Source organism: Falco naumanni, chromosome 2, assembly GCF_017639655.2.
Source record: "Falco naumanni isolate bFalNau1 chromosome 2, bFalNau1.pat, whole genome shotgun sequence".
NCBI lineage: Eukaryota > Metazoa > Chordata > Aves > Falconiformes > Falconidae > Falco > Falco naumanni.
Window position 1 is genome coordinate 96591090 of NC_054055.1, and position 26334 is coordinate 96617423.

Genomic DNA, 26334 nt, shown 5'->3' on the forward strand with positions numbered 1-26334 from the left:
TTCTTATAAGCCTCCTTTAAGTATTGAAAAGCCACAGTAAGATCTGCTTGGAGCCTTCTCTTCTCCAGGCTGAACTATTCCAGTTCTCTCAGCCTTTCCTCATAAGCGGGGTGCTCCAGCCCTCTGATTGTTTTTGTAGCCTCCTCTGGACTTGCTCCAACAGGTCCATGTCTTTCCAGTGCTGAGGACCCCACAGCTGGACAACACCACTCCAGGTGGGGTCTCACCAGAGTGGAGTAGAGAAGCAGAATCGCCTCCTTCAACCTGCTGGCCACACTGCTTTTGACGCAGCTGAGGGTACGGTTGGCCTTCTACGCATTGCTGGCTAATGTCCAGCTTTTCATCCACCAGTACCCCCAAGTCCTTCTCCACAGGGCTTCCCTCAATCCCTTCACCCCCCAGCCTGTATTGATGCAGGGAATTGCCCCAGCCCAGGTGCAGGACCTTTCACTTGGCCTTGTTGACTCTCACAAGGTTTACATGGGCCCACTTTTTGAGCTTGTCCGGGTCCCTCTGGATGCCATCCCTTCCCTCCGGTGTGTCAGCCACACCCCTGGGCTTGCTTATCTGCAGACTTGCTGGGGCTGTACTCCGTCCCACTATGTCACTGATGAAGATGTTAAACCATACTGGTTCCGATATAGACCCCTGTGGGACGCCGCCTGTCACCGATCTCCATCCCGACATTGAGCCGTATTCAGTTTGGAGCTTTGGAGAGTGAATACTATTTTTGTGTTCTCATTGCTGTTTCCTGCTGGGAGCACCATGAAAAGCCAGCCATCTGGAAAAGCCAAGGTCCCTTCCTAGTCACCCCACCACTGTTCCTCTGCAAGATCCTTTGGAGCCATAGGCAACTTGGCACAGTGCTGCCAGGGCTTGCAGGCTAGTAACTGTCAAATCTTGCAGGTTCAGATCACACACAAGAACAGTTGTTACTTTCACAGTACATATATTTGTGGGTAAATATATAATGTGTAAAGAATTTTATATATATTGTGACTGAAATGTATAATTTTAAGCATAAAACCAAAATAAGAATAATATGAATTCTGGTGAAGCAACTTAAAATAAAAGGCACTTCACAAAGTCAAGAGCTTGGGCTCCTGTTTCATTTGTGCTGCTTGGCCCCGTCATTTCATGTATCTTTTGTTTTAGTTTGGTTGAGGAATAAATTATCTATTCAGTTCTGCTATTCAGGTTAGATGTACCAGTGAAATTACTGATAAGAGGCAAATTATTTCACATCTACATACTTGCTCTGAGTGACCAGATCATGAATTTTTCTGTGTTCTAAGGTATGCAGGGTTAATGAATAGCCAGTGCAACTGAGTTTTAAAATGTTCTAGTACCGTCTGTTGAAGGAAGCAAAGGTAACAGCTAGAATTAAGGTACATCTAGTATTTAAGGGTCCATCTCGTTTTCAAGTCTGGCACCAATTTTGGTATATTGCAATAGGTGTAAATAATAATAATTCTGTCACTCCATCATGCTACATCTGTGCTGGTGGTTCGGTAGGAGAATAAGAATCTGTTTTATTCTTAAATTACTACAGGTTGGTTTAGGCTCTTTGCAGAGACACCCTGAAGTCCACCTCATGTTCCCACCACTCTTGTATGGTGTGGGCTGAAAAATTAGGATAAGGCAGTACAGGTAGCCATCCAGTTGATTTGCTAACATCACAGGACTGTAAATGCAGAATTACAAGTTTTAGCAGTGTGAAACTGGCTTGGGCGTTTTGGGCATGCAGGAATACAAGTAAAATAAAACTCCATCACAGGCATTTGTGCCTCAAATTAAAAGCAGGCTGAAGGCTTTTAAACATTTTCTGTTTAAAAATTTGGAGGAAAAAAAAAAATAAAAAAGAAAAAATGTGAGATACAGAACCAGTACTGTCTGAGAGAGCTGGAATAGGTCTCTAGGTCTGGAGAGATCCGGCTATAGCAGGATGTGTGCTGCAGTGCTCTTCTACTTCATAGAATGCTACAGGGGAAAAAAAAAATCCAGGAGTGGTTGATGGGACAATCTAAGTATTAGAAAATATAGAAAGCTGTTTTAAAAGTTGGGATTCTTTGTGGTTCTTTGACTGTTCTTGAAAACTCGTGAATGAATGACATTAGAATGTGTTTGTGCCCGCTGGGCATTGGCTTCCTGCAAGCATTTGAGTAAACATTTACTGGCATAGGTGTTGTGGAAAGTAAAAATTCGTTGTTGTTGGATAACAAGTGTTTGTGCCAAACATGCTTGTGTGTATGTTAAGTCAAAGTACAAAAGTATCTGCCTTATCTTTATAATCAGTCATGCCAGTTACTGGTTGCTCCTTCATTATGTTTCAGTTCTGCCATGCTCAGAAGCGCCTTTGTCACAGCAAGCACAGTTCATTAGCACTTAGGGCACATCTGGCTATTCCCACACTTCTAGAGGAATGCATAGAATGTACTATCTCATATGTAATCCCTCTCCTCCACTGTGCTGCAGCCATTACTGCTAATGAAGTGCATTACCGACATCCCTCAGTTAAATATCCTGTAGTCACAGAGAGGGGACCACCTCACACAGGAATTTATTAAGCCAGCAAGTAATTTAAAATATGCTACAATTGCACTGCAGTAGGCAATTCAAATGAATTAAAACTGATCAAGAGTTATTATTTTTATATTTATGACAGAGATGCTTCAGGTTTTCTTGTTCTCTTCTTTTTCTGCTTCATATATCTTTCAGATTCTGTAATTGACATTTTTTCAGCTCCCATGTCACTCTCACATCTGCCACCAGCGACTAGACCAAGGATTATTTTTCTTCTCCCTGCGTTAATGTGTTAAGTTGCAAGAGACTATCATTTCTGAGCAGAGCATTACACAGTTTCTCCACCAGTGCAGTTATTCTGTGGAGGGTTTTTGATTTGCTGTCTGACGTTCTGAATGGCACAATACAATTCTGGTGACGCTTTTTTACAGTTGCTGTTTAGAATACATTGTGTTTTTCTCATTTCAGGAAAGTTAATCTTGTCTTTATAATAGGAGGAAAAAAAAACCTCCATGATGAAATTCGCTTTCGCTGTGCTTACATTTTGGTGACTTTCCAATTGTGTGTGTACTTGTACGCAAGTAGTGAGAAAAATTAATCTTTTACAGTATGTCTTCATGAAAAAATAGTGAGTCAGGTAGCTTCTTCAAAGTAAAACTGGGATCAGAGCAGGAGAGCAGCACATTTTCTGCAGTTCATAGCCTGCGGGTACCTCTGGAGCAGAGGAGGTATTGAATAAGGTTTGGTTCTATCAGTTTCCTACTCTCCACTCCTCCACAGTCCTCTCCCACTTGACTGAGCCTGTGTTTGGGAGCACTGGTAGGCACTGCTAAGGTTTTTTTCCGTTAAAGCAAATGAGGAATTAGGGCTCCGACCCTAATTCAACTCCTCAAGCATCTGCCCGGGTTTTAAGGTACGATGTGAACCTGTTGGTAAGGACTTGAATAGGGTTTGGGAGTCAGGGGTCCCGGTTGCAGTTTTCACCTCTCTCTCTTCAAGAAGAGACAGTGACTGCTTATGTTCTTAACAGCCCACAACAGGTTGCGCTGCTGTCTTCCCAGCTTTGCAATGGGGCTGGAGAAGTTGTGGAGAGAGAGAATAAATGGGGGGAAGCTCCGTACTTATTCTAAATAGTGCAGATGTGCATTTACCAGTGGTACATGTAGGCATACATGGCTGAGCTGCTTTTTGTGCTCACTTGTTAAGAAGATAAGTAACGTGGAGATACATGGATAATTAGGAAATATAGCATAAATACCACCATGGAAAAAGAGAAGAGGATCACTAGAAAATAAATACTATCTGCAGACTGCTGAATCTACATGGCCTATATTCTGAGGCATCTATAGGTGCTGACTTTGATGCAAAAATTAGGGAAATATATAGCAAAGAAGTGGGAAAATATGTAGGTACTACCACTGTTTAGACAGTAGACATGCTGTAGCTGAATTGTTACAGAAAGCTTGACCATCCCATGAACGTCCCCAAAATGTTACTTGAAATTGGTTTAGAGGTGATGTAGCATGTGATTAAGCTCATCACACTGTAAGTTAACCAAAGACTTGCAAACAGTGGCTCATGCTAAATGGTGGGGCATCTCAGTGAAAATAAGGGCTAAACTGGATACTTGGCTGATATTTAGAAATTTGGAGTTCTGCCTGTTTGCTTCTTTTTTTCTTTGACCAAGCAAACTGTACAGAGTGAACTATTGTGTCTGGATTTCTCATATACTAGTTTCTCATTTCTTCTTTGAGAACTTGGCTGTTGGAAGGGAAGGACAGGCATGTGGATGCAGGAGGAACAGGTAGAATCTGTGTGTCTTTTAGGCCTGGTTCACAGAATCACAGAATGGTCAGGGTTGGAAGGTCCCTGTGGAGATCATCTAGTCCAAACCCCTGCTAAGGCAGGCTCATCTAGAGCAGGTTGCACAGGTTTGCGTGCAGGTGGGGGTTTCTCTCTCCAGAGAAGCAGACTCCACAGCCTCTCTGGGCAGCCTGTTCCAGGGCTTGTCACCCTCAAATTAGTTTTTCCTCATATTCATATGGAACTGAACTGCCTGTGCTGCAATTTGTGCCCGTTGCCCCTTGTCTGTTGCTGGGTACCACTGAAGAGAGTCTTGTTCCATTCTCAGTCCCATCTGGAAAGAGTCTGGTCCCATCCACAGTGTGTGATGTGTGTCCTGGGGCTGCAGTGTGCCACAGGGCCAGCCCCTCCTCAGCTCTGTGAGAGAGGCCTCTCTGCTGCCACCAAAACGGTGTGATAACCCCTGTCTGCTGAGTCCAGCTATCTTCATTATTCCTGTAGGTTGGGCGCAGTCCTGACTTTTCACCAGAGTTTTGACCTCTCCTGATGTTGGTGTTCACGATGGCTACTGCACTCCTGAGGAATTTTTGTTGATTTCAGTGGTGCATAAACATGGGAGCAATACATGTTTTCTCATACATTTGTTTACCTATACAATGACAAGCAGAAATTTGGCCAGTATCTTTAGTAACTCAGATAGAAATGGCATCTTTACTTCTGATCTTGACAGCAAGTTTTTTTTCTCTTCTGATCTATCTTTTTGTATAGAAATGACCACATTCAAATCCTCATGTATCAAAAATATTTTGTGGTTTATGGATTTGCTTATTTGTTGCCAGTTTGTCCCTTGTGACAGCACAAGTGGGGTGTGTTTTCTTCATAGTGTCAGCAAACACTAATGGAAAACGATTGATGTTTTCACATGAATAAATCTCTTACAGTTCCAGAAGTTGCTCAGTTGTATTTCTTACTGGTAATACTGTCCTATGCTGTGCTGCACAGTAAGCATCTTGGTATTATTAGGTAAATAGCATTATTATTGCAATAACAATCCAGCTGCCTGCATCATCCTAGGATGCAAAAGCAGCATGTCATATATGTGTCTGTGCAGCAAAATAGAAAACTCATGTGCTGTTATCACACTAAGTGTAACCTCCAAAGTTCTGGGGAAGGGTTGTGGCTAGCACAGATCTTAAAGAGTTAGGAGCATGTAGAAGCCCTGTGGGCTAGGAATTTCCCCCAGGGAGTTTCCATTCTCCTTCCTCTTGCCTCTTTCATAGAGAAATACAGATGGGCTTCTTGATAAAGCAGAAGCACTGGTGCCTGAAGTTGGATCTGGGAAAACAATAATTAAGTGCTGTTGACTACTCAAAAGTGTATATGATATTCTTCTATTGTATTTCTTTGAAAAGTTATAGATAAACCTGGGGGGATTTCTGGATAAGCACCAGAAAACAGGTGTATTGCTATTCACGTCTCTTTAATACCACTGTTACTTTTATAAAGTAAAGGTGTCACCAGCAGTGTTTGCTACCACAGCACTGCCCCAGATCACTTTCAGAAGAAAACATTCCATTAATTCTTGCCCAACCCTGGCTTCTAGGACTGGGACAGAGCATCAGTAGGAGCCACTTGGGAGGAGGGGTGGAGACATTGGTCCAGTGGGGAAGGAAGGATCTCAACAGATGATGGGGAAGATGTAGATAAGAACATTTTCTTCTTTTACGTAAAATTGCTGTAACCTCTTCAGAGGGCTTTGTATTTGTATTATAAAACATGCTACATGTTACTACTTGTGATTATTTATTTTGCTCTTGGTGGGTAGGTGATCATTCATTATTGATCCATATGCTGCCTTCCACTTTGGGAGCACAGGCTGCCTGCCTTGAGGTCTCAGCTTCTGTAGGAAGAAGAAACCAGTAGGCAGATAATCATACTGGTAGGTACCTGTTTTTCCTCACACAGTGATTGTGCAGTGTTTCAAGCATAGCAACTGAGAGCGCACAGACCAGACTTCTCTCTTTCTCTGTCCCCACTTTGTTAAACGTCAGATGGCAATGGTGCTGCTCAGTTACCGGGCTGAATTAGCAAGGTGTGTAAAGGCACGTGCATTGCCATTGCCCACACAGTACAACTCAGACTGAAAACTGACTTCAGACAGCGGAGAGAACAGGCACACAGAGCGCATATCTGATTGTGTGTTCGCTTTGGTTTGATTTGTTTTGACAAGCTTGGGGCAGCCTATCATTAAGACATCAAACAAAAGTTGTGACACTTTTTCATATGTATCAGCCTGGAGATTACTGTTTTACAGCTGCAGCTGGATCTTGCGACTGCATGTTTGAAATTACCTGCTGGAGAGAAGTATCTTTTGTGGGCTGATAATGAAAAATAAAAAGAGAGGCACATTGATTTTTCCTGCTGAAAGTGGCCATTGCAGTAGTTACAACTAGGGCAACTGCCTGTGGTTTTATTGCACTCATACGTTATAGCTCCAGCTATGAATCAATACTCTGTTTTGACACAGACAACTGTGCAGTGGTTTTGGCCAGTAGAACTTAGTCTCGGCACAAGTCAGGGGCAAGGGGACAGTAAGCGAGGCCCAGGACCTGTGTGGATGGGGTAACTGCTGAGGGGCTTTTCAGTACAGAGGAATTGGTGGCCAGCAGTGTGAGGCCTGGCTGATACAATCGTCGTCCCTCAGTTCCAGAAAGGTTCAACAAATCAAAAGACCCTCTGCTTTTAGGAGAGAGCTGCCCCCTGCCCCGCTGATTTGTGAGTTGAAATGTCCCCTGAATCACATAATAAAAATAGGGGCTCAAAGAATGGATAATTTTGTAGGTGTGTTTAATCTTAGTTTAGCAGATCTGTCAGCTTAAGCTTGCAGAACTGATGAGGCCTCCTGATAGCCTGATGTTCACCTTTAAGTTGATGACATATTCAAAGTAACTCTTGAAGATGGGGAGGGTGAAAATACTGAGAGGACTTGGGAGGACCAGGAATCAGAAATGGTTCTTGTGATGAAGAAGTTTGTAGGACTAGCCAGTTATGAGACACTGGGGTAAAGGAACACTACTTAGAAAAAGTTGTTCTTCTATTCTCTGTAAAAGGGGAAAGAAATAAAAATTTACGCTGAATTCTCCTGTTAAAGTTCAGAAATATTAACTTAACATGGATGGAGTAGAATTTGAGTCAGCAAGAGGAATATATTAGCTAGGTTTTGCACAGACTTTCACAGAATATCAGTCTTTTCCTTATTAAACATTTTTGGTTTTAACATCCTAAATTATTTCAGGCCAGAATTTCAGCTGTGAGGAAAGTTGATGCAGGAACTCTTGAGTGTGCATGAAGTCAGATTTCAGAGGTTTGGGCTCAGTCAGTTTAGAAGTTCTACTAAGCAAGCACCCTCAAAGTATCTTTTTATTTTTCATATGTCATTCTTTCCTTATAATTAATAATAATGATTCCCAGTATTAACTCATGTTTCAGTAGAGTATTACAGGGATGGTATCAAACTTCATTTTTTTGTAGGAAGACTGTTAGCCCAAGAGTTCAGACCCGTATCTTCAAATTGATGTGTTTAAATAGCTTTGTCCCATCTCATCTCCAAAACGCAAGACTGATGTATCTAAGGTTGAATATTGAGGTTATGTGTTGGCCCAGGATTGTTAACAAATCAGATGCAACAGATTGTAGTACATGCAGTAGGTTGGGCTAATGCCGGAACATCCATCTCCGATGAATTATCTTGCATTTGTTGGCTTGGGTCACAGCCTTAAGGTTATGTTGATGTAGTGTTTTGGTTTTAACATGCACCATGTACCAAAGTCTATTTATGCTTTGGTACAAGAGTTGCATACTTTTACTTTGTACCTTTGGGTTTATTTTAATGTTCCTCAAATATTTTGGAGTGAAAATCGAAAGGTGGGCCACAGAATTTGTCTTCACTTTCCAGAACTGAGACTAAATGTTACCCAGCTTTTTTAGCTAGTGTACAAAACGTAATAAAAGATTAACTGCCTTTACTAGGAAGTCTGTTCACTGTGTTGATGCCACCTGTGTCAAGACTGTATGTCCACACACTTTCTTGTCGTTAACAGCAACTAGGTCATACACGGTGGTTTCAGTAATTACAGCAAGTGTTCCATCTTCTATGAGAATAGTTTGTGTTGTGTTTTTTTGGTTTTTTTTAAACTTTCTGAGATATTTGGGGAGAAAGAAGGTAACCCTTAATTTTATTGCCAAGTCTAGTTCTCAGTTTATTGGATTAGTTTTAATGAACGCAACCTAAGGTTGGGTTTGGAAACCTGAGTGCAGACTCAGTCATTTAAGGGAAGGTACTGCTTATGCTGCTTGAACATGTGCTGGCGTACATTTTTGCATGCACATTTTGTAGCCAGTTCCACCAGGTGTGTGACACTGTGCATCTGTTCACAAACTGTGTGTTAGTCTCCTGTACGACTTGCTTTAGTAAGGTGATGGATTTGAAGGAGCAGGGCTAGATAAGTGTGTGATTACAGACTGAGCACTGAGACAACCCTATCTCTGAAATAGAAGAATACGTGCATAATGGGGCTTTCTGAATTTTTATTGTTCATTGGTGCACTTTGCCCCCAGTACATTCCAGTTAAGCTCTGAATAAAAATAGGAATTCAGAGTTACGCGTTCTCCACTTGTTTATTTTGGCAGGGAGTAGTTTTTTTGATCTGTTTTTTGCTTACGTTACTCATCATTGTATTTCATTATCCATTTTCCTTAACACTGAGACTGACTGTGATTTTTATCTGGACTTGCATTTTTGTGAGGACTCCAAACTGTTCATTGTTTTTAATCACTGACCATGTTCTATACTTTGTAGGCTGTTGTAACAGTGGAAAACATCTAAGTAAACTGTAGCCTATACTTTGTGGAGCTTTGGGATTACAGACTGGGTGCTTTGGAGTTGGCATCAGTATATCTTTTAAGTGAAGAGGCTTATTACCACCCCTTTTAATGCCAACCTGTACTAATTCTTCTCATATGAATACTGTCTCTAACATGGTCCTGCGAGTCCATGGATTTTCTTTCAATGTAGCGGTGTTCACGAGGATTATATTAAAGACAAGCAAGACTGTGAGCTAAATTCTGCTCCTTTATGCTACATTAGTATATCTTGGATTTATTGTATCAGACTTGCTGTATCAGACTTGAGATGAAAACTGATTTTTAGATGGAAGCTTCCCCTCATCCTTCCAATTCATATTTTCCATGGAAACATGGATTTTTTTGAGGATTTTTTTTTTCCTCCTGAGAAAATAAAACCAGTATCTCTCAGTCTGAAAGAAGAAAATAAAAATGACTTAATGTTTAAGAAGTCTCAGCTGCTTGTAAAAGCATGCAGCCTTGCACTCTGCTGTACAGGAGTTTGTCAAAGTGAAGGTGACAGGAGCTTTTCCAGACAGGGAGATAAGCAAGCCCAAAATTATATATTTTTTTCTCCTAATAAGGAGATTTACAGGAATTTCTTGTTGTGATTTTTTTCCCAAATTTGACTTTTTGCCACCATTGAGACATAAAAGACTTAGCAAATTGATTCCCAAGATTTTCTTGTATCACATAACACGTTTTACTCCCTACAAACAACAACAACAAAAAGTTTGCCTTTTTAATACTTAGTTCGTATTTTGGTAAATAACTAGGAGCTTTGATCAAGAAGCGGCATGCATTTTCTGCAGGGCTGTATGAATACGGAACAGAAGGAGAAAATGCCAGGCTTCTTGGTGAAATCAGTGGCACCTTTAATCTGAACGCAGAAGAATGAGTGTGTAATGCAACACCTTAAAAAGAAATATTTGTGTAACTTCTGAGAATCTACCTGTTGTGTAGGTGTGTTTTGTGAAGGTGGAGGAAGGGAACAGGGACAGCAATTTGATTCCTCTTGTTTGTTTTCTAAATCTGTATAATAACACTAGTGTAACAGTTGATAGTGTTCTGTCAAATCTGTCTTTAGTACTTGATGTAGCACTGGCCCTTTGTTTTTGAACACTCTACTGGGCTGCCCTGTGCTTTCTTTGCAAATATTCCATGTGTGTGGTGATTCTATAGCGACTTAAGATTTTGTGCTTTATTACAATTCAAAGCCAAAGAATAAATACCAATAAATATATCCCATGTGAGAAGCTTTTGAATCTTTGTTAAGAACACTGACTTTGCAGCCTGCTAATTTCCACGTTCTACTTGTCTTTGGCAGAGCTTTATTTTGACGTATATACCTCTGGTATAAATATTTCAAAACTTTCAGTTGAAAATTAGATTTACTTTTGTTACCTTATGTGTATTGCTCCTTTTGAAAGTGCAGCAGGGAAGTATTTGTGATGAGAGTTTCTTCTTGCCTTAGGTAGAAGAGTTAGTTTCTAAATTTTCTTCAAAGGCATGGTTTCAGTGGAGTCATCGTGGTTGGTGCCAGAGGTGCAAGATATGTCTCTAAATACTGATTAGGAAAAGATAAGGTGACTACAGATAGATTTCTTTTATCAGAGCTGCAGTACTATATCTATCTATCTTTGTACTGGGCTTTTACACTGAAAAGGCTACCTCAAGATTTAATGGAGAACTAATCTCCTGCTGAAGGTTTTTAGGAATAGGTTAGATAAATGTCTGTGTGACTCTATTTCTGTGCAGGAAGTTGACCCAAGTGTTTTCTGCAGAGGTCATCACACCTTTTTTCTGTGCGCTTTACATTTTAACACCTGTTCCTGTCTATTAATAAAAAAAGATATAAGCTAGATGATTGATGATACAGAGGACAGATAATTATTACAGTGAAGCATTATAAGAAAGATCTGTTGGTCATTTCTCAAAGGGGTATCATCTTGATTATTGGGGCCACCAACCTGTCCAGTGAGAGATCTTTCTGCACCATGATTTCACTTCCTTGCACCAAAGGCTCCTTTCTCACTTCATTTCTTTGTTAAGGCTCTGAGCAGGAATATTGTGGACTAGTTTAATTAGTCCTGGAGGAGCAAGTTATTGAAGGCCGTTTTATTTTCTTACACAGCTCTTGTAAGGTAAGAGTCTGACAAGTATGAAGGGCTCGTAATAACGAAATGGTGGTCAGAAGACAGGGGAGACCTGGGTGCCCTGAACTGCCTCTGTGAGTGGGTCCCCCCAGTTCCAGAGAGTTGGGGGTTTCCTCTTCATTTGAAGAGCTCAACCCTTGTTCACACCAAGAGCAACCTGGGGGAAAGCTTTAAGGGAGCTGTAAAGAAACTTTGTTGCTGCTTCACCTGCCAGTGTTGGCATGCAAGCCAGCTTACCGATGCACGAGAAGTTCGATGCCAGGTAAATGGTGGCAATTTAATGTCTGGTCTGCTCCTAGCCTGCCCAGTACTGTGGGATTAAAGTTATTTCTCTTTCTTATCAAATTGAGAGTCGCTTTGACTAGGAATGGCATCAAACTACTCTCTACCCTCCATATTGTAAAACTTTTTATTTAGGTAACTGATGCCAGGAGACAGTCAATTTTCCCTTGCCCCTAGTGGACTGAAGGCAGTTTTAGAGCTGTTACTTGTGGTTTTCTATCTCAAACTACAGCATCAAGGCTGCTGTTCATTGATTGTTTGGAATTTGGTGTTCTAGTTTTTTGGGGTTTGGGTTTTGTTCAGTATAGCTAAAATATTTTATTTTACTGTAGTTGTTTTGATGTAGTAGTATACATAGACAATTTTTGACCTATTTTCTGTCAGTTATGAAAGCCCTCCAAGCAGGGGATGTTTTTCAGTCTTTCTCAAACCTTTTAAACCTCTGCCCATCATCGTGGTTTCTGAGTGCCTTCCATGTGGAGAGAAGGACAGCAGCAAAGTATCTGATGTACCACAGTCTGTTTAAGTTAGGATCTTACTTACCTTTCGAGTTTAGGAAAGCTACTGCCACACTGCAGATACTGCTACAATATGAAAAAATACAGTGCCTGTATTTTGTCTTGTACCTGCTGCATCACATTACTGTTTTGTGACTGTCATCAGTCTCGGTGTAGCAAATATGGCCCTGAAGTATAGAAGGAGTGGTTCCCTCTAATTTCAATCTACCCAGAGGCAGGTTTTACTTCCAATATTGACACTAGGCATGTGCTCCATCAAAAGACCTTCCCAGAGAAAAATGTATAGCAAGTTACCCTTTGGTTCACTCCCTCTCGGTTGGGTAATGCCTGTAGGCTCACCCCTTCTATTTTCATATTGCTTATGTGCCAAAACCCATAATTCCTGGTTCCCTGGTTGAAGTTGTTTACCTTCCATCTGTGCTGCAGCTGGCGGTTCTTCGGAAGTTACTGTATGGGGACAGGGCATTTCAACAAGAGGCTAATCTAAATAAATATTTGAACATGGACTTTTATAGTCACAGAAATGGCTAAGTAAAAAAACAGCACCACCTTCTTCAGTAGGGTGGCTCCAACTGTGCATTCGGAAGCAAATTTGCTTTGTATAGTGACCCAGCAAAGTGACTTCAACCACACAGTGCAACTGTCAGTGAACGAAGCGCAGTCTTGTCTTGTGCTGTCAACAGAATTTAGCAGTGCTTTCTGATTGCGGAGTCTCTATTACTTATGGTAATGTGCAGGCAAGAGAGACTGTAGCTTAACGTTTGGCTCACAGGCTGCGTGTGGGAGGCTAGTTCTTGGGAAATGCGTCTGTCTCGATGAGTGAACTGACAAGTCCTCAAGAGAGGTCATACTTGGTGCTTTGTGGTGTCAGTGGTAGTAATTTTCAAGACAGAATGGATTACACTTTTAGAAAACACATTCTATTTTTTTTCCTCTTTAAATGCAATTAGATCCAATTACTAATGCCTATTAAGGGAAAACACCCATGAATATAACTACTGTGAAAAAGCATTTTAGAAAGCTCACAATATCATTCTTTTCATCCATTTCTGTTTTGTTAAATGAGCTATGATCTTCATCTCTCACATAACCTCTCTCCTTACACTGTGTGAAAATAACCCTTAATTATAGAACACGACAAATTTTCTTCCCTAAATGGACAAGAAACACAATTCTTTAAGCAAAGGAGGTTAGCGATAGATGGGAAGGTGAGTTCTATTTAATCAGTAACCTGATAAGCAACAGAAGATCTCTTTTGTCAGAAACCCACTAAGTTAAAGTCTCTGTATGCATTTATGAATTATGTGTTTGATTAACTAAAAAGTGTCCTGGCATATAAAGTAAAAAGAACATCCTTTCTTATATATAATCCACAAGCCCATGTATAAGGAAAGAAAGTGCTGAGGAATCATATTTTTGTTACAGGTTCACTTCAAGCTTATTGACAAGGTACTTCCCATGATCTGAAGCCTAGTATTATAATAGTGTCATAAAAATTACTTCAAAAGCTCAGGTGCTGTCATACTTTCTTCTGCGTATTATACTAATTACGAAAAGCATACTGGATTAGGGCTTCACAGTATAGTGGCTTAATATTAACAGATAAAATATGAAACTGGTGGCTAAAGAGTTCCTGAACATTAAGTCTAGATGTGCCACCAACTTTATCACCTTGAACAAATTCTGTGTACTTGGTGATGCTTTTGCTTATGCTGAGCAGCACCTGCATCTACCAAATAGACTTGTGAATTTTCCTAACTTTAAAATGAGTAAAGCAGTACTGGAAGTAAATAATAGTAACATGATTCAGCCTGCACTGTCTCTCTTGGAGTCATACATGGCGCTGGTAGGTGGTCATGTGTAAATCAACAGAGCAATCTGTCATTTAAAAAATACAAAGTTCTCTTTCTTTACCTTTTAGAGTGGAAATTTATATATCATCAGCATGAAAATGGCTTCTTCTTACCTAGTTTTTAGAATCATGGTCTCAGAGTAAAATTTAGGCCCTGAAATGGACTCTATAGAATCTGGGATTTGAGAGTGTAACTGCTAATTAAATGGTGTTAGTGATGACACTGCAGGTTAATTTCAACCCTAACCCAAAATTTTTAAAATAATAATCCCAGAAGTCTAACTCCTCAATTCTTGTCCAAAGTTGGTATGTCAGTGCAAATACTCTTTTGTGTTCTGTAGGCTGTGGTTCACTGAGAGAGTTCCAAAAAAATGACCTAATTTTTCAAATAGAAAAGTCTTTTTGGCATTAACTGAACCTGGAAGTGCTCAGCACTTTGGAAAAACAGGTCATGTAACAATTTAATATGCACTCAGGAGTTTGATTCTAGACTCTTGGTCTTTTAAAAATTCATCATGCTAGTCTTAATATATAGATGCCCAGAGAGTGATGTATGCATTGCAGTGAAAAATGCAATGAACATGAATTAGTGAACATTGAACAAACCAAGTTCATTTCTGGAGAAACTAATCTGCACAGCTGTCTGGGAGGGTGTTCCTCAGAAAAATCAGAATGGGTAAACGAAGAAAAAAATTGCAGCTTCCTTCACTTTGACAGTTGTCTTTTGAGTACTTCTCTTGTTAATATTCTTGAGTGGAATCTGTTGAAGTAGTAATATATTGTTGACCTATAGAAAGAAGCCTTTAGGTGATAATTATAGACAGAAAAGGCTGGATAAAAGCCCAACATTTATCACTTTGTGGTTTAAACATTCCCAAACTGTGAATTAAAATACCAGTCTATATTTAATAGTACTTTGGGCTGATAGAATACTATTTTGCATAAATATTTGCTTTTAATTTTAAAACGTACAGTAGGTATTATGCATGGGTAATAATGCTTTGCCTGTTTCCCAAGGATGCTTTGGATATTAATTATATTCTCAAAACACACTGCAGATAATAAGGACTAAGAATTATTACTATGAATTGGGTTAATTTAAGATGTAAAATTGCTAGAGTTGCACGTCTTTAAGCATGTTATGAATATTTCAGCAGTGTTCATACCTGATGTAACCTGAATCAACAATCATTTCAAAACATTTATTTTTTTTACAGAATATAGATTTTAATTATTCATGTCTTTTGCTAGGGAGGAGGAGAGCTGGAACTGACCTCAGACCTCTTGGCAGATCTGCTAAGCTTTAGCTTTTCACTGAGATTCCACTCAGTCTTATTTTCATATGCAATTCTTTCTCTTGCCATGGGGTAAAATGTAAATGTAAGTGGTCGTAGCTCCGTGGAACTGCTCCCATTTGATGAAGCTAGGTGTCTTTCTTCTATCACTCAGCAATCTCTTTCTTTGCTGGAGTGCACAGGGTGCACTCTTCCACTCTTCTGTATTTTCTGGTTTGTCTCCTCCAAAATTGCTTGCTGCTTCTTACATTCCTCTGGGCCCGAGTATCACTTGTATCCAAAAATCTAGGCTTGCAGAGGCAAATGCACAAATGTTGTCCCAGCCTGTCATTTACTAAAGAATTACTTCACTGCTGGTGTTGAAAGAATCATCCATTAAGAACAAGGTTCATGAGAAGGTATTGATAGTTTGGCTATAGAAGTCGTTAACCTGTTTTCTATGTGGATATCAGTGCTCTTCGTTTCTGTATTCAATATTGAATAGCATTAATTTTTCCTGTATTTCAGGACACTAAAACACTCCAGAAGTTGCCATTGTATAGGTATAATAGTAAAACACACTATTTTATATCCAATTTCAACTTTTATTCTCATTTTTATGTCTCAGTAGACTTCAGTAGAATGTCGGCTTATCAATGAATGGGTGTTTGGAGAATAAGGCTGTAAGGCTCCAAAGAAATAGAAGTCATTTATCAAAAGCCTACTGTGATGCAGTAATTTGAATTTATAACATGAAAAATAATTTGGAAATTATTTAATATATTTATAAAGCCAGAACATAATAGTGGTGGGTAACCTTATAAAAACCAGCAGTACTGTCATGTATGTAAGCAGGCTACCGACTATTCATATTGCCAAGAGGTGAAAGAATTTCTGTAATAAACTCAGTCTTATAAACTGGAAATGTCAGAAGGTATGAAAAGACCGGGCATATTAATCAATCAAAGTATGACTTTGAGTTATGAACTTGTCATGCATCTACAGAAAAGGAAAATCTAATCATAGACTGTATCAGGCAATGAATTACCACCATTATACTGCTGAATTCTCATCCAGAATACCTTATCCATTCTACTCAGATTTCCTTCAGAGAGATGAATTCTCACCAGAGCAGGTGAAGAAAAAGGAGAATTACCATAACTGGCTAATGACGATCTACCTAAGCGACAAAAACCGAGTATCATAGTTAAGTGAGTGCTGGGAGCAAATATGCTCTAAATGCAGAGTGCAAGTGTGCCAGTGGAGTTAATCAAACCATAGTTACATAAGGTAAAAAAAAAAAAGTTAATTTTAAAGTAAAAGGGTATTAACTAGCTGTGAAAAACTCAGTATTTGTCCAGCTGTCTGTTGACTAATTATCTGGACATGGCTTTCAATAGCAGTTGAGGGAAAACTGTGGGGAAACAGCTTGTGTTCTCTCATGACCCCTAATTGTGGAGATGAGAGTTAATTGATGGAGATCCACTTCACTCCTCTATGGTATGTTCCCTGCTGTAAAAGACCACTTAAGACACTGGCTTACATAACTAGAAAAACTTGTTGAGGCAGATTATTTGGTGACCTTCTTACTATAGAAGTGAAACACGGATACAATGTGTTCATTTTTGAGTTTTTGCCCTATTACAAAACCAGTAAGGTAAAAGGTGCATTCATTAATTAGGTGGAGTGGTGCTTCTGTTAGCATTAGCATTAGTCCTGACGTTAGACCCTTTATATGTTTTTGGAACTTAAAGTGCAAGTTAAAGCAGGCCCATGTCTTAATCCGTGGTATTTGCTGAGACCTAATAAATAAAATGCATTTTTGTTGGCTTTTCATTATAAAAGATGCTGCTGAAGGAAATAATGACAGCCAACCTTTTGCCATAATTGTTTCAAGAACGAACCTGCCTACACTGTTGCTTAAAATCTTTGGTCTTTAATACCTTAGTGAAAACTTGGATTATATATAGGGTGTCAGAACAATAATTTCTCTGAGACTCTAATCTTTCTGAACCGACCTGGACATGCTGTGCCAAACTGCAAGTTCCCTGTGTGAGTTCGGATCAGATGGGTTGTGTGAAGGTGGTCAGCTATCACAAACTGGTAAGGCTGGTATGCAGAATTTATCCTGGAGGTTATCAATCCTCCCTTTCCAAATACTACCTTCAGCTCCACACCTGAACCACAGTCATGTGACCATGGAAGAGGGCTAACCAGTACCTTTTAGGTTTATGGTATGTTGCTATAGGAGCATCCAGCAGCAAACCTTCATTGTTAAGTCTTCAAAATTAGCTTACCATTCCGCCATGTAGGCTGTGTGACCACGCGTGTGTAGAATGCCCATCAGCACGCAGTGATGTATTTTAGTTCCCCAGTAAAGCCTCATCACGTGGGTGAACAAAGCAGCACTCCTTTGGGCTGAAGGACTGTAATAGTCTCCTCAGCCTTTGTGAAATGTACCTCAACACCCTTCCTGACCCCAAGTGCTGTGGCCATCTCACTCCATGTTCTTACCGCTTGTGCCGTGGTTTGTTCAGCATTCTTTCTCCTCACTTACTTCCCTTTTTTTTTTTTTTTTTCCTTTTTCCTCTTACAGATGGACAAAAGAGGAAGAAATCATTAAGAAAGAAACTGGACTCATTAGGAAAGGAGAAGAACAGAGACAAAGGTAAAATAAAATGAGTACATATTTACTGATCAGGCCTTAGTTTTGCATATGAGATTTCTTCAGTCTTACATGTATACATTATGAAGTAGGAGAATGTTACTGGTGTGCTGCCCAGGTATTTACTTCCCAGGTGAAAAATACGTTTTATCTTTTCTTTTTGTCATTAGTATTACCCAGATCTCTTCAATTGAAAGCTTATTTCCTGGGAGAAAAGGAGGAGTTAAAGGACTGCATCTTTTCTTCATTGCTCTTTCTCCTCATTTTCACCATTCATTGCAGAGTGTGGTCTGGGTAATATAATCCAGTTGTTTACCTGCATTTGCACTCTCCTCTTTCAATTTGCAAAGCATGTGAACCCAGCCTTGCCCAAGCAAGTCAGTTGGTTTGCTTTTCTGTTTTTTTAACCTTAGGAATATAGCTGTTGTTTAAAATACATAAATGCTTCAGTATTACCAATCAGTTGGATTTTATTAGACTCCATGTGACACGGATTTACAGATACAATTGTACTCTTTTGTGTGGACACTAATCAGCTTTGTGGGCTGGGTTCTAATCCACTGGACTTGACCTGTAATTTGCAGCCATTTAAACTAAGTCTGGATGTTGAGAGCTGAAAAGTGTCTCTGCCCTTGCAGTTTTCTGCATGTAGGTGCATCTAATTTTGTGCCCCTTCCTGGAAAAGAAGTTCTGGAAAAGTGGTGGTAAAACTCAGTATTAACACCCCAGTTTCACAAAGGTGCACACACAAAAGCACAAATTTGTAACAAGAGAAGTGATCTGGTAACTCTGATGTTATTGGTTGTAATTGTTTGGCAGAAGGATGGAACTTCAAAAGTCCATTGAAAAAATGAACAATCCCCATTTCAAAGTTACTTTAGATATTTGTCAGCAAGTAAATGCTTTCCTTTTAATTTTTGTTAGTTTGATGACTTCATATATGGGATTATTATTTTCTTGATTTTAAAATGGCTATGGAAAACGTTTGCCTTTCTAAAACTGAAAGTCTCCTGACATATTTGTTTGGATAAATCCAGTGGCCTCCCATGTTGCATTGCAAGTACCAAATCTTTCATTTTTTATGAGAATTGCTTGATGTAGGACTGAGCCCATATGCAGAGGGAGTCTTGAAGGAACACATTTAGTGGTTGAATGTTTTTTATAGCCACCTTTGGGGAATAATCTATTTTGTACTGCTCCTATCAAAGCATTACATTTGGCTGCATTGTAATTAATTAGTCATTATGTTACTTTGTTTTCTTGGGTTTTTTCCTATAGTTCTCTGTGCAGTTAGAAGTGCAAAGCAACACAGTTCTGTTGCAAAACCTTCCCTACTTTTCAGTGCATTTGCCAGACACTGATCTTCATAGTAGTCTGTGCAGTGTTCTGCATCAGAAATGGCTAATCACTTACTGCCTTTTTTTTTTTTTTTTAATCTTTTAAACATTCTGTGTCTCACAAATTGTTGATGCACAGAACGCTTTTATTTCCCCCTTCATATGGGTAGGAGGACTTTGATAGTCTCCTATTTAAAAGCTCTTCTGAGAGTTTAAATATAGTTTATCTTTTTATTCTCACATTTTTCATTGCAGTAGCAGATTTGAGCAATAATAAATTGATTTGATAATTCACCAAAGACCAGATTTTGTCATGTCACCCAAACCTGGTGGATCTTTGCAATTGCAATTCCAGAGCTCCTTTAATGCCTTTTTGGTGTGGTGCCTTGAGAAGTGATAACTTCCTTTGGTGATGCATACAAATGCTTAACCTGGAGTTGCTCTGTATTCTTAACCCAGAGTTGCTCTTTATTCCTCTAGATTCTTTGTTGCCGAAGATCTTTCAAACAATTTTTCTTACATTGCCCTGTACTCTTGTGATTTCCTTACAGCCTCATTTTATTTCAGCTGACACCTGTTTCTGATGATTACACAACTGTACTGGTTGAGCACTTGCATACAGATAACCTTATTTTCTGCTGTTACATTTCTGTTCAAGGATTTTTTTGTTTGTCTGCCTTGCATGGTAACATTTATACTCCAGTCAGTTAACAACTTTGGGGATATACTTTCTGGTTTTATTCTGATGGATTTTACCGAGTGCCTTGGCTCTTTAGGGCTCAGTAGTTGCCCACAGCAAAGGTCAGCACTTCGTACTTATTCATCCTTGTATGTATTTATCCACTTCCTGTTCTGCAGCATTGTTCATATCTTCTGGTTAACTATACCCAAGCATTTTTAAAAATCACTATGCTGAGTCTCTTAATTTTAATTCCTTTTTCTATTTTTTCTTCCTTCTTCTTTTAACTTCAGGCATTTCAAACATGTACCCCTCTGCTTTTATCCTCTTTCTCTCATCTTCCACTGCCTTATTCTCATTTATAGGTATGCCTTACCTGCTCTCTCCATGTATAAAATACTGTAGGAGCACCCCCTGAGGAGAAAGTACCTCAGCACTGTGCAAACAGCAGAATTTGTATTTCTTTCCTTCCTTCAGGACATCAGGTTGATCAGTGAGAGTAAAGAGGGCCAGGAATTTGGAAGGAGTCAGGTTCCCAACCAAGTTGTGTCAGCAGAGTGAAAAGAAAGTCATGTTGGCTCTTCTTTGTTGTCAACAGCAAATGTTAGGCAAAAATAGCCTAGACAGCAGCGTATGGCGCCCTGCTTCTTCGGGTTTCTGTCCGTGGTTGTTTCTGGTGTACTTTTCTCTGCCCTTCTGAGTTATTAAAGATCATCTGCCCCATGGATACTTGCTGAGCAGACTCTTAATCCATGACAGCCAAGGGGATGGTCAACTAGGAGGGTGCTGGATTGTGCCATGTGGGCCATTAGCCTGGCACAGTTGGTGAAAGGTGGCTGTTTCCCTGTGGGAAGCAGCAGCACCAGCATCTCCCCCAGCCTCAGGAGTTAGGGGGGACAGCATGACCCAGCTTTCAGGTGATGAGCTGGCTCTGGAAAGAAAAACGTAAGGCCTCATGCTGCTGGTCGCCATAAGGATAAGCCTGCCACACTCACATCGTGGCCAAGCCCCACTTTCCCTGAACCGTGGTCTCTGTGCCACCCAAAGTCAGAGTTAACCTCCCTCAGCATGTGTGTCACAGCGAGCTACAGGTATTATCCTGGTCTGTTCCACGGTGGTTTTTTAACAAACATTTCTACCATTGATTTTATAAAGAGAGTATCTTCCATTTCTGGGCAACCAGTCCAAAACAAACACTCCACACAGTGGACATGGGTGTGTGTGCTCACACAGAAGGAGGGAGCACTTAGTGCAGGGCCCGGGCAGGTCCCTAGTCCTCATGCCTTCCATCTGTTTCGTTTTGAGTTTTTGTGGTTTTGTTTTGTTTTGGTTTTGGTTTTTGTTTTTGTTTGGTAACTAGTCCAGCTGCACTGTGATGAGAGGGAAACAGCAAGACCAGGCTGCAGGACATCAGAGGGGAAGCAGGAAAGCTGATTTCCAGAACATTTTATAGACGAGTTGTGGCTGCCTTAACGCAAACAGCATTTCTGTCCCTTCACCATCACTTTTGTAAGCACAGTTGCAGTTTGAAGAGTACGTAGTTAATTCCAGACATTTTGAGTTTCCTATATCCCATCCTGGGAGACCCCACATACCAGGACAAATAACAGCTGAAGTAGCTGTGTTGTTAGCTTTTGCATGGAGTATGTGCCACCTGAAAAGCCTTTTTTTTGTGTGTTAATAGACAGGTTCCTGAAGGTTAATCCTGATGATCACACAGCACCGTGTAATAGTGCCCCTGGTGCAGGAAGCCATGCGTGATGGAGATTTTGCTTCAGGGTGCATGAAATATGAGCCTTGTGCAGCTTGTAGTGCATGCGGCCAGTGTTGTGTCTTCAGGTGTTGGCAGTTCCTGAGAAGGAACAGGGAGGACTTTTGCATCCTTGGTCTTGCCTGACAAGCCCTCTCCTTCAGCACTGACTTGTACTGACCCACCCTAGAATGTAGAATTCTGGAGTTGCTCTCTCTGGGGAGGTACCACCTCTCTCCAATTTGCGCCCAAGACTGTTCTCCTTCACCTCACCCCACTGAGTATCTGCACTTAAAAGACATAACCAAAAGTATATAATACTCATTTCTTCTAAGACTATTTGGAGATTTAATGACTCATTTTAGAACTCGGTCCAATCTGTGGAGTTTTTAGTCTCCTAACATCACTTTTTATTTAGATGGATCGGTCGATCAATCTATCTGTTGAGAATTTCAGCAAACTCTTGTACTTCTGAAGGCCAACAAAGACACACTAACGTAGAATTAAATGCATTTAAAATGAGATTCATGTTTTTATTTTGTCCTTTTTTTACATCTGCCATCATCTCGTTAAAATGGGGAAAATTCTAAAACAAGTGGTTTTAAAATTGTTTTTACATCTCTGGATGACTCACCAGAGCAGGATATAGCAAAGCTTGCTGGATATAAACTGATGAAACAGGAGAGCTGCACTCTGCCCAGATATTTAAGCAATATTTTCAGCTTCCATCATTGAGTGTCTTTGCTTTTCTCTAACCAGCCTCCTTGTTATTAATGGCCATATTGACTCTCAATCATGCAGTGTACATATATCTCCAAACTCTTGCTTTAGCTGCTGACAAACAGTACTTGGGCTGGAGGAGCAGTAAAATATCAGTGCTGCTTGGAATAAGAAATTCTCAGGATGCTCTGCATGCTGGCGACTCAGGACTGTTCTCTTACCGATTCACCACTAATGTTGATGGCAGCAGAAGCGGAGCCTTTTGTCTGTCTCCTGCCAGTGATATGGGGGTCAGCGTAAGCATGCCTACTTGGAAAGTACACACAGGCATTCCTGAGAGAGATGCTTCCCAGAAAGGATTTCTCCTAGAAGATTTTGTCAATAAACCAGCTCCGTATTGCCTTGGTTCCAGTAATCCCTACCTGCTCAGAAATAATAATCACTTGTTAAGTGATTTGTTGAGCAACTGAGAGAATCATCCTTTCTGCTTGTGTTTCAATATAAATACTAGGCAGGTTCATCTGAGGGGCCTTGGCAGAGCCACTCTGTATGCTGGAGTTCCTGGGAGATAGCTTTCCTGACAGCTCTGTGGCATTCGCAGATCCAGCAGTAGATGTTTGATTTTTCCATAGCTCAGAACTCCTGAAAAGGTCTTCCACGTTTACTTCCCAGCTATGCAGGGTAAATTTAGAGGTATTTCTCAAGACCTATGCACAGAACAAGTCTGAGTAATTGAGAAGACCTTGTATCAGTCCTTGAAGGTCAATGAGCTCTGACTAGCTGGAGAAGGGAGTAAGTTGGTGTCTTGTATGCTCTTCACTTTATTAGCATCAAAGGCCTCATTAGGGTCTAGAATACAGACCTCACTGGTTCTTAATAGACTGTTATGGTTTGTGGGATGGAAACCACAATTTTCACCAGCTGAAACTTCAGAGAAGTCTTTGAAACTATACGTGGACAGGGTGACATGAGGTCAAGTAAGCTAACTGTATGGGTCACCATCCAGGATATCATCATTTGATTAGCAGATAAAAGAATTTCTGATCACTAAAACTCTTATTTGTTCTGGCTGGGAGTTTTTCTGTGACATGCTGCTTTTTATTAGAAAATGCTGATTTGCCAGCACAGAAAGATTTCTTAGGAACATACCACTTTTGATCAAAATTTTAAGGAACTTACCTCAGCTGCAAGATAGACTTTCTGGTAAGAGAAGTTACGCATTTCTGCAGAATAGCAAATTGTCTCATTCGCCAGTAAACACTAAAAAAACAGAATGGCTCAAAAGTCAAGTCCTTATGTGCTGCCTGGCTAGGTATATGAGTCTGTGTTTCCAAGCTGATTGACGAGTCTGCCATGTTGTTTCACATTTTTACATGGTGCTTTCTGCAAAATTTCTAAGTTGCCCACTCTCCTAATTGACTAGGTGATCAAATCTTTGTTGAATTTACAGAGAGAAACTAACTTAGTAGCTTTGGCACTCACTTAGAATATATATTTTATATATGGTATATATATACAGACCAAAGTTTGAGCCCCTGCTCTAAGGAACATTTTTTCATACAAATATATACATCTCCGACAGCGATGATCCCCAGCCTACAGCAGTAAATAGGAAGTTGGTACTTTTACTTTGATCGTGAGACCAGAGCCTCAAACCTACACATCTTACATCTGAGTCAGTGCCCTTTCTTCCCCATCAATGGATTGCTAAATACTTTGCATGACTACAACCTTTCTTTTTTTTCTTTTTTTTTTTTAATGAATCTGAAATGTTGAAAGGGCTGGCATTCACTGTAATGGGCATGACATTACCTGTCCAACGGGGAGATTGTTGGGATTGAATACTTCTGAAGAGTGGTGGGCAGAACACACTCACCACCACCACCCATGGTGTGCATGCATACACACACACACAGCTTGAGTTGTGTACTCAACTGAGTATTGGCAACTTGAGACTGTAGCCAGTATGCGGAAGATGCAACCAATTCTTTTAATTTCAACAAACGAGCAAAAAGTTACTGGTTTTGCCAATTCTTTAAAGTAATTACTACTGCCAGCCAGCATCACTTCCATCTGTATTTAATCTGAAAATCAGCCAGTTGTTTTTCATCCAGCTCTCCATGTCTGCCAGACATTGAGAAATCGGGGAAGTAGTTCATGTCCTCTGAGAAGGAGGCGTACAGCAAAGCAGCCTAGAGAAGAGGCTTGGTGTCCTTACCCTGCTCTACAGGCATGCTGAACAGAAGCAATTAAAAGCTTGGCAAACCACACCTTGGAATTTTCAAGCAGGAGCAACACCTACCTCAGAATACCAGCTTTTACATAACACAGTCAGGGAGAAGGTCATTTTAATGAAATTACTTTAATGAAGCAGTGATGAGATCTTATCTCCTGCTGATCTTGTCCCAGTTGATCCTAGTGTGCTGTAGGATCAATGGCATCAGCATGTTGTTGGGCATCACTGAGCTACGTACTGCTGTCATATACCAATTTGAAGCGTGAATGGGTGTAAATCAACACCAGAGAAATATTTTATGTTCAGGATTTGTGTTAGTGGCTGTTCTCAGGAAATGTTGTGGAAGGACAGGTGAATAGGAGTGCTGGAGTACAGCAAAGTACCCGGTTAGACAGCCAGAAGTGGAGACATGTTGCATATGTGTGTTTCAAGTCTGTGGTCTTAAATATTCATTGAGACGATAATTCAGAATAGTAAAAAATTTCAATACTAATACTCTCATCATTTTATAAGCACACTCTGCTGGGTACAGGAGGGATCGATCTAACTCTGGACTCCTGGAACAGGCAATCCTTGCGTTGCTCGATACTCATGTGATGATGTTCTTTCTTGTCCTAAATTTAATGCGGGTGGGTTTAGATGTCATTGTACTCACAGGTCATCTCTAGACTTTCTTGATATGTTGTGAGGCTCTGCTTCCTGGTTTAGTTTTGCCTGGCCACCAAAGTTAGTTCATGTCTTAACATTTTATACTTCTAAAGAGCAGTAATATTTCTCACCAAATCAGAACAACAGGCCTTTATCTCTTTAGTATGATGGGCTAGTGGTGTCCTCATTCAAGATTCATAAAATATGCTCTGTGTTGCCTTAATTTAATCTTAATGATAATGCAAGCCTAGATAAAATTTGGAAGTGTCATCAAAGACATAGTCAGACTTTAAGTCCCGGGAGGAACTTTGGACTTTAATCATTTAGTCGGTTGTAGCAAAGTAGTATACAAGGATTTTATTGTTTGCCTTTGCTGTTTTTCCTTTTTTCATACTTAAAAAAAAAAAAAAAGCAACATTGCTTTTAATCTCTGGTGCTTTGCTTATTCCTGATACAAGCAGGTCTGAAGCTGGAACCTAGCAGAAGTTGCATCCATTTTCACCAGGATGAACAAAGTCAATAGCTATTTTTTCATTCCATTTGGGTACAAAAGAATTCTAGTTAGCAGTCTGGTCCAGTGGTTTTCATTCTACTAATCTCAGATAGGTCTAGATGTGAAACTTAATGATGAGAATTTCAATGTTAGTTGTTTTAGCTGATTCCCTGCAGAGCATTTTTATTGTTTTGTAAAATATTTGAGCATTTTACTTTGAGATCTGAAGTATATGCTGGTTTTGTACATTACAGTTATATTGATATGGGATTATGCTCTTTTTATTATTTAAGAGAAACCTCTATTTTTCTGTATTTCTACATGTCCCTGTATATCTTTGTGCTGTTACAAAGACCCTTTGTACTGATACACCACTATTAAACTGGTTTAATCTTACAGTATGTTAAAGCAGTATAGTTCTTGTATATATTTAAAACCATCTGCTTGAAGGCTTAGTCTGAATAGTGGATACACTTACAAGCTCCCTGTACAGGTA

General features: G+C 40.0%; 1 protein-coding gene across 1 annotated transcript in view; it reads left to right on the forward strand.

The window, feature by feature from the left end:
• The window catches only part of ARHGAP6 (Rho GTPase activating protein 6), a 336655-nt gene that overhangs the window by 275452 nt on the left and 34869 nt on the right, over positions 1-26334 (forward strand). Inside the window, 1 exon segment of the mRNA XM_040582760.1 lies at positions 17907-17978. Within this exon segment, the coding sequence (XP_040438694.1) occupies positions 17907-17978 (72 nt within the window).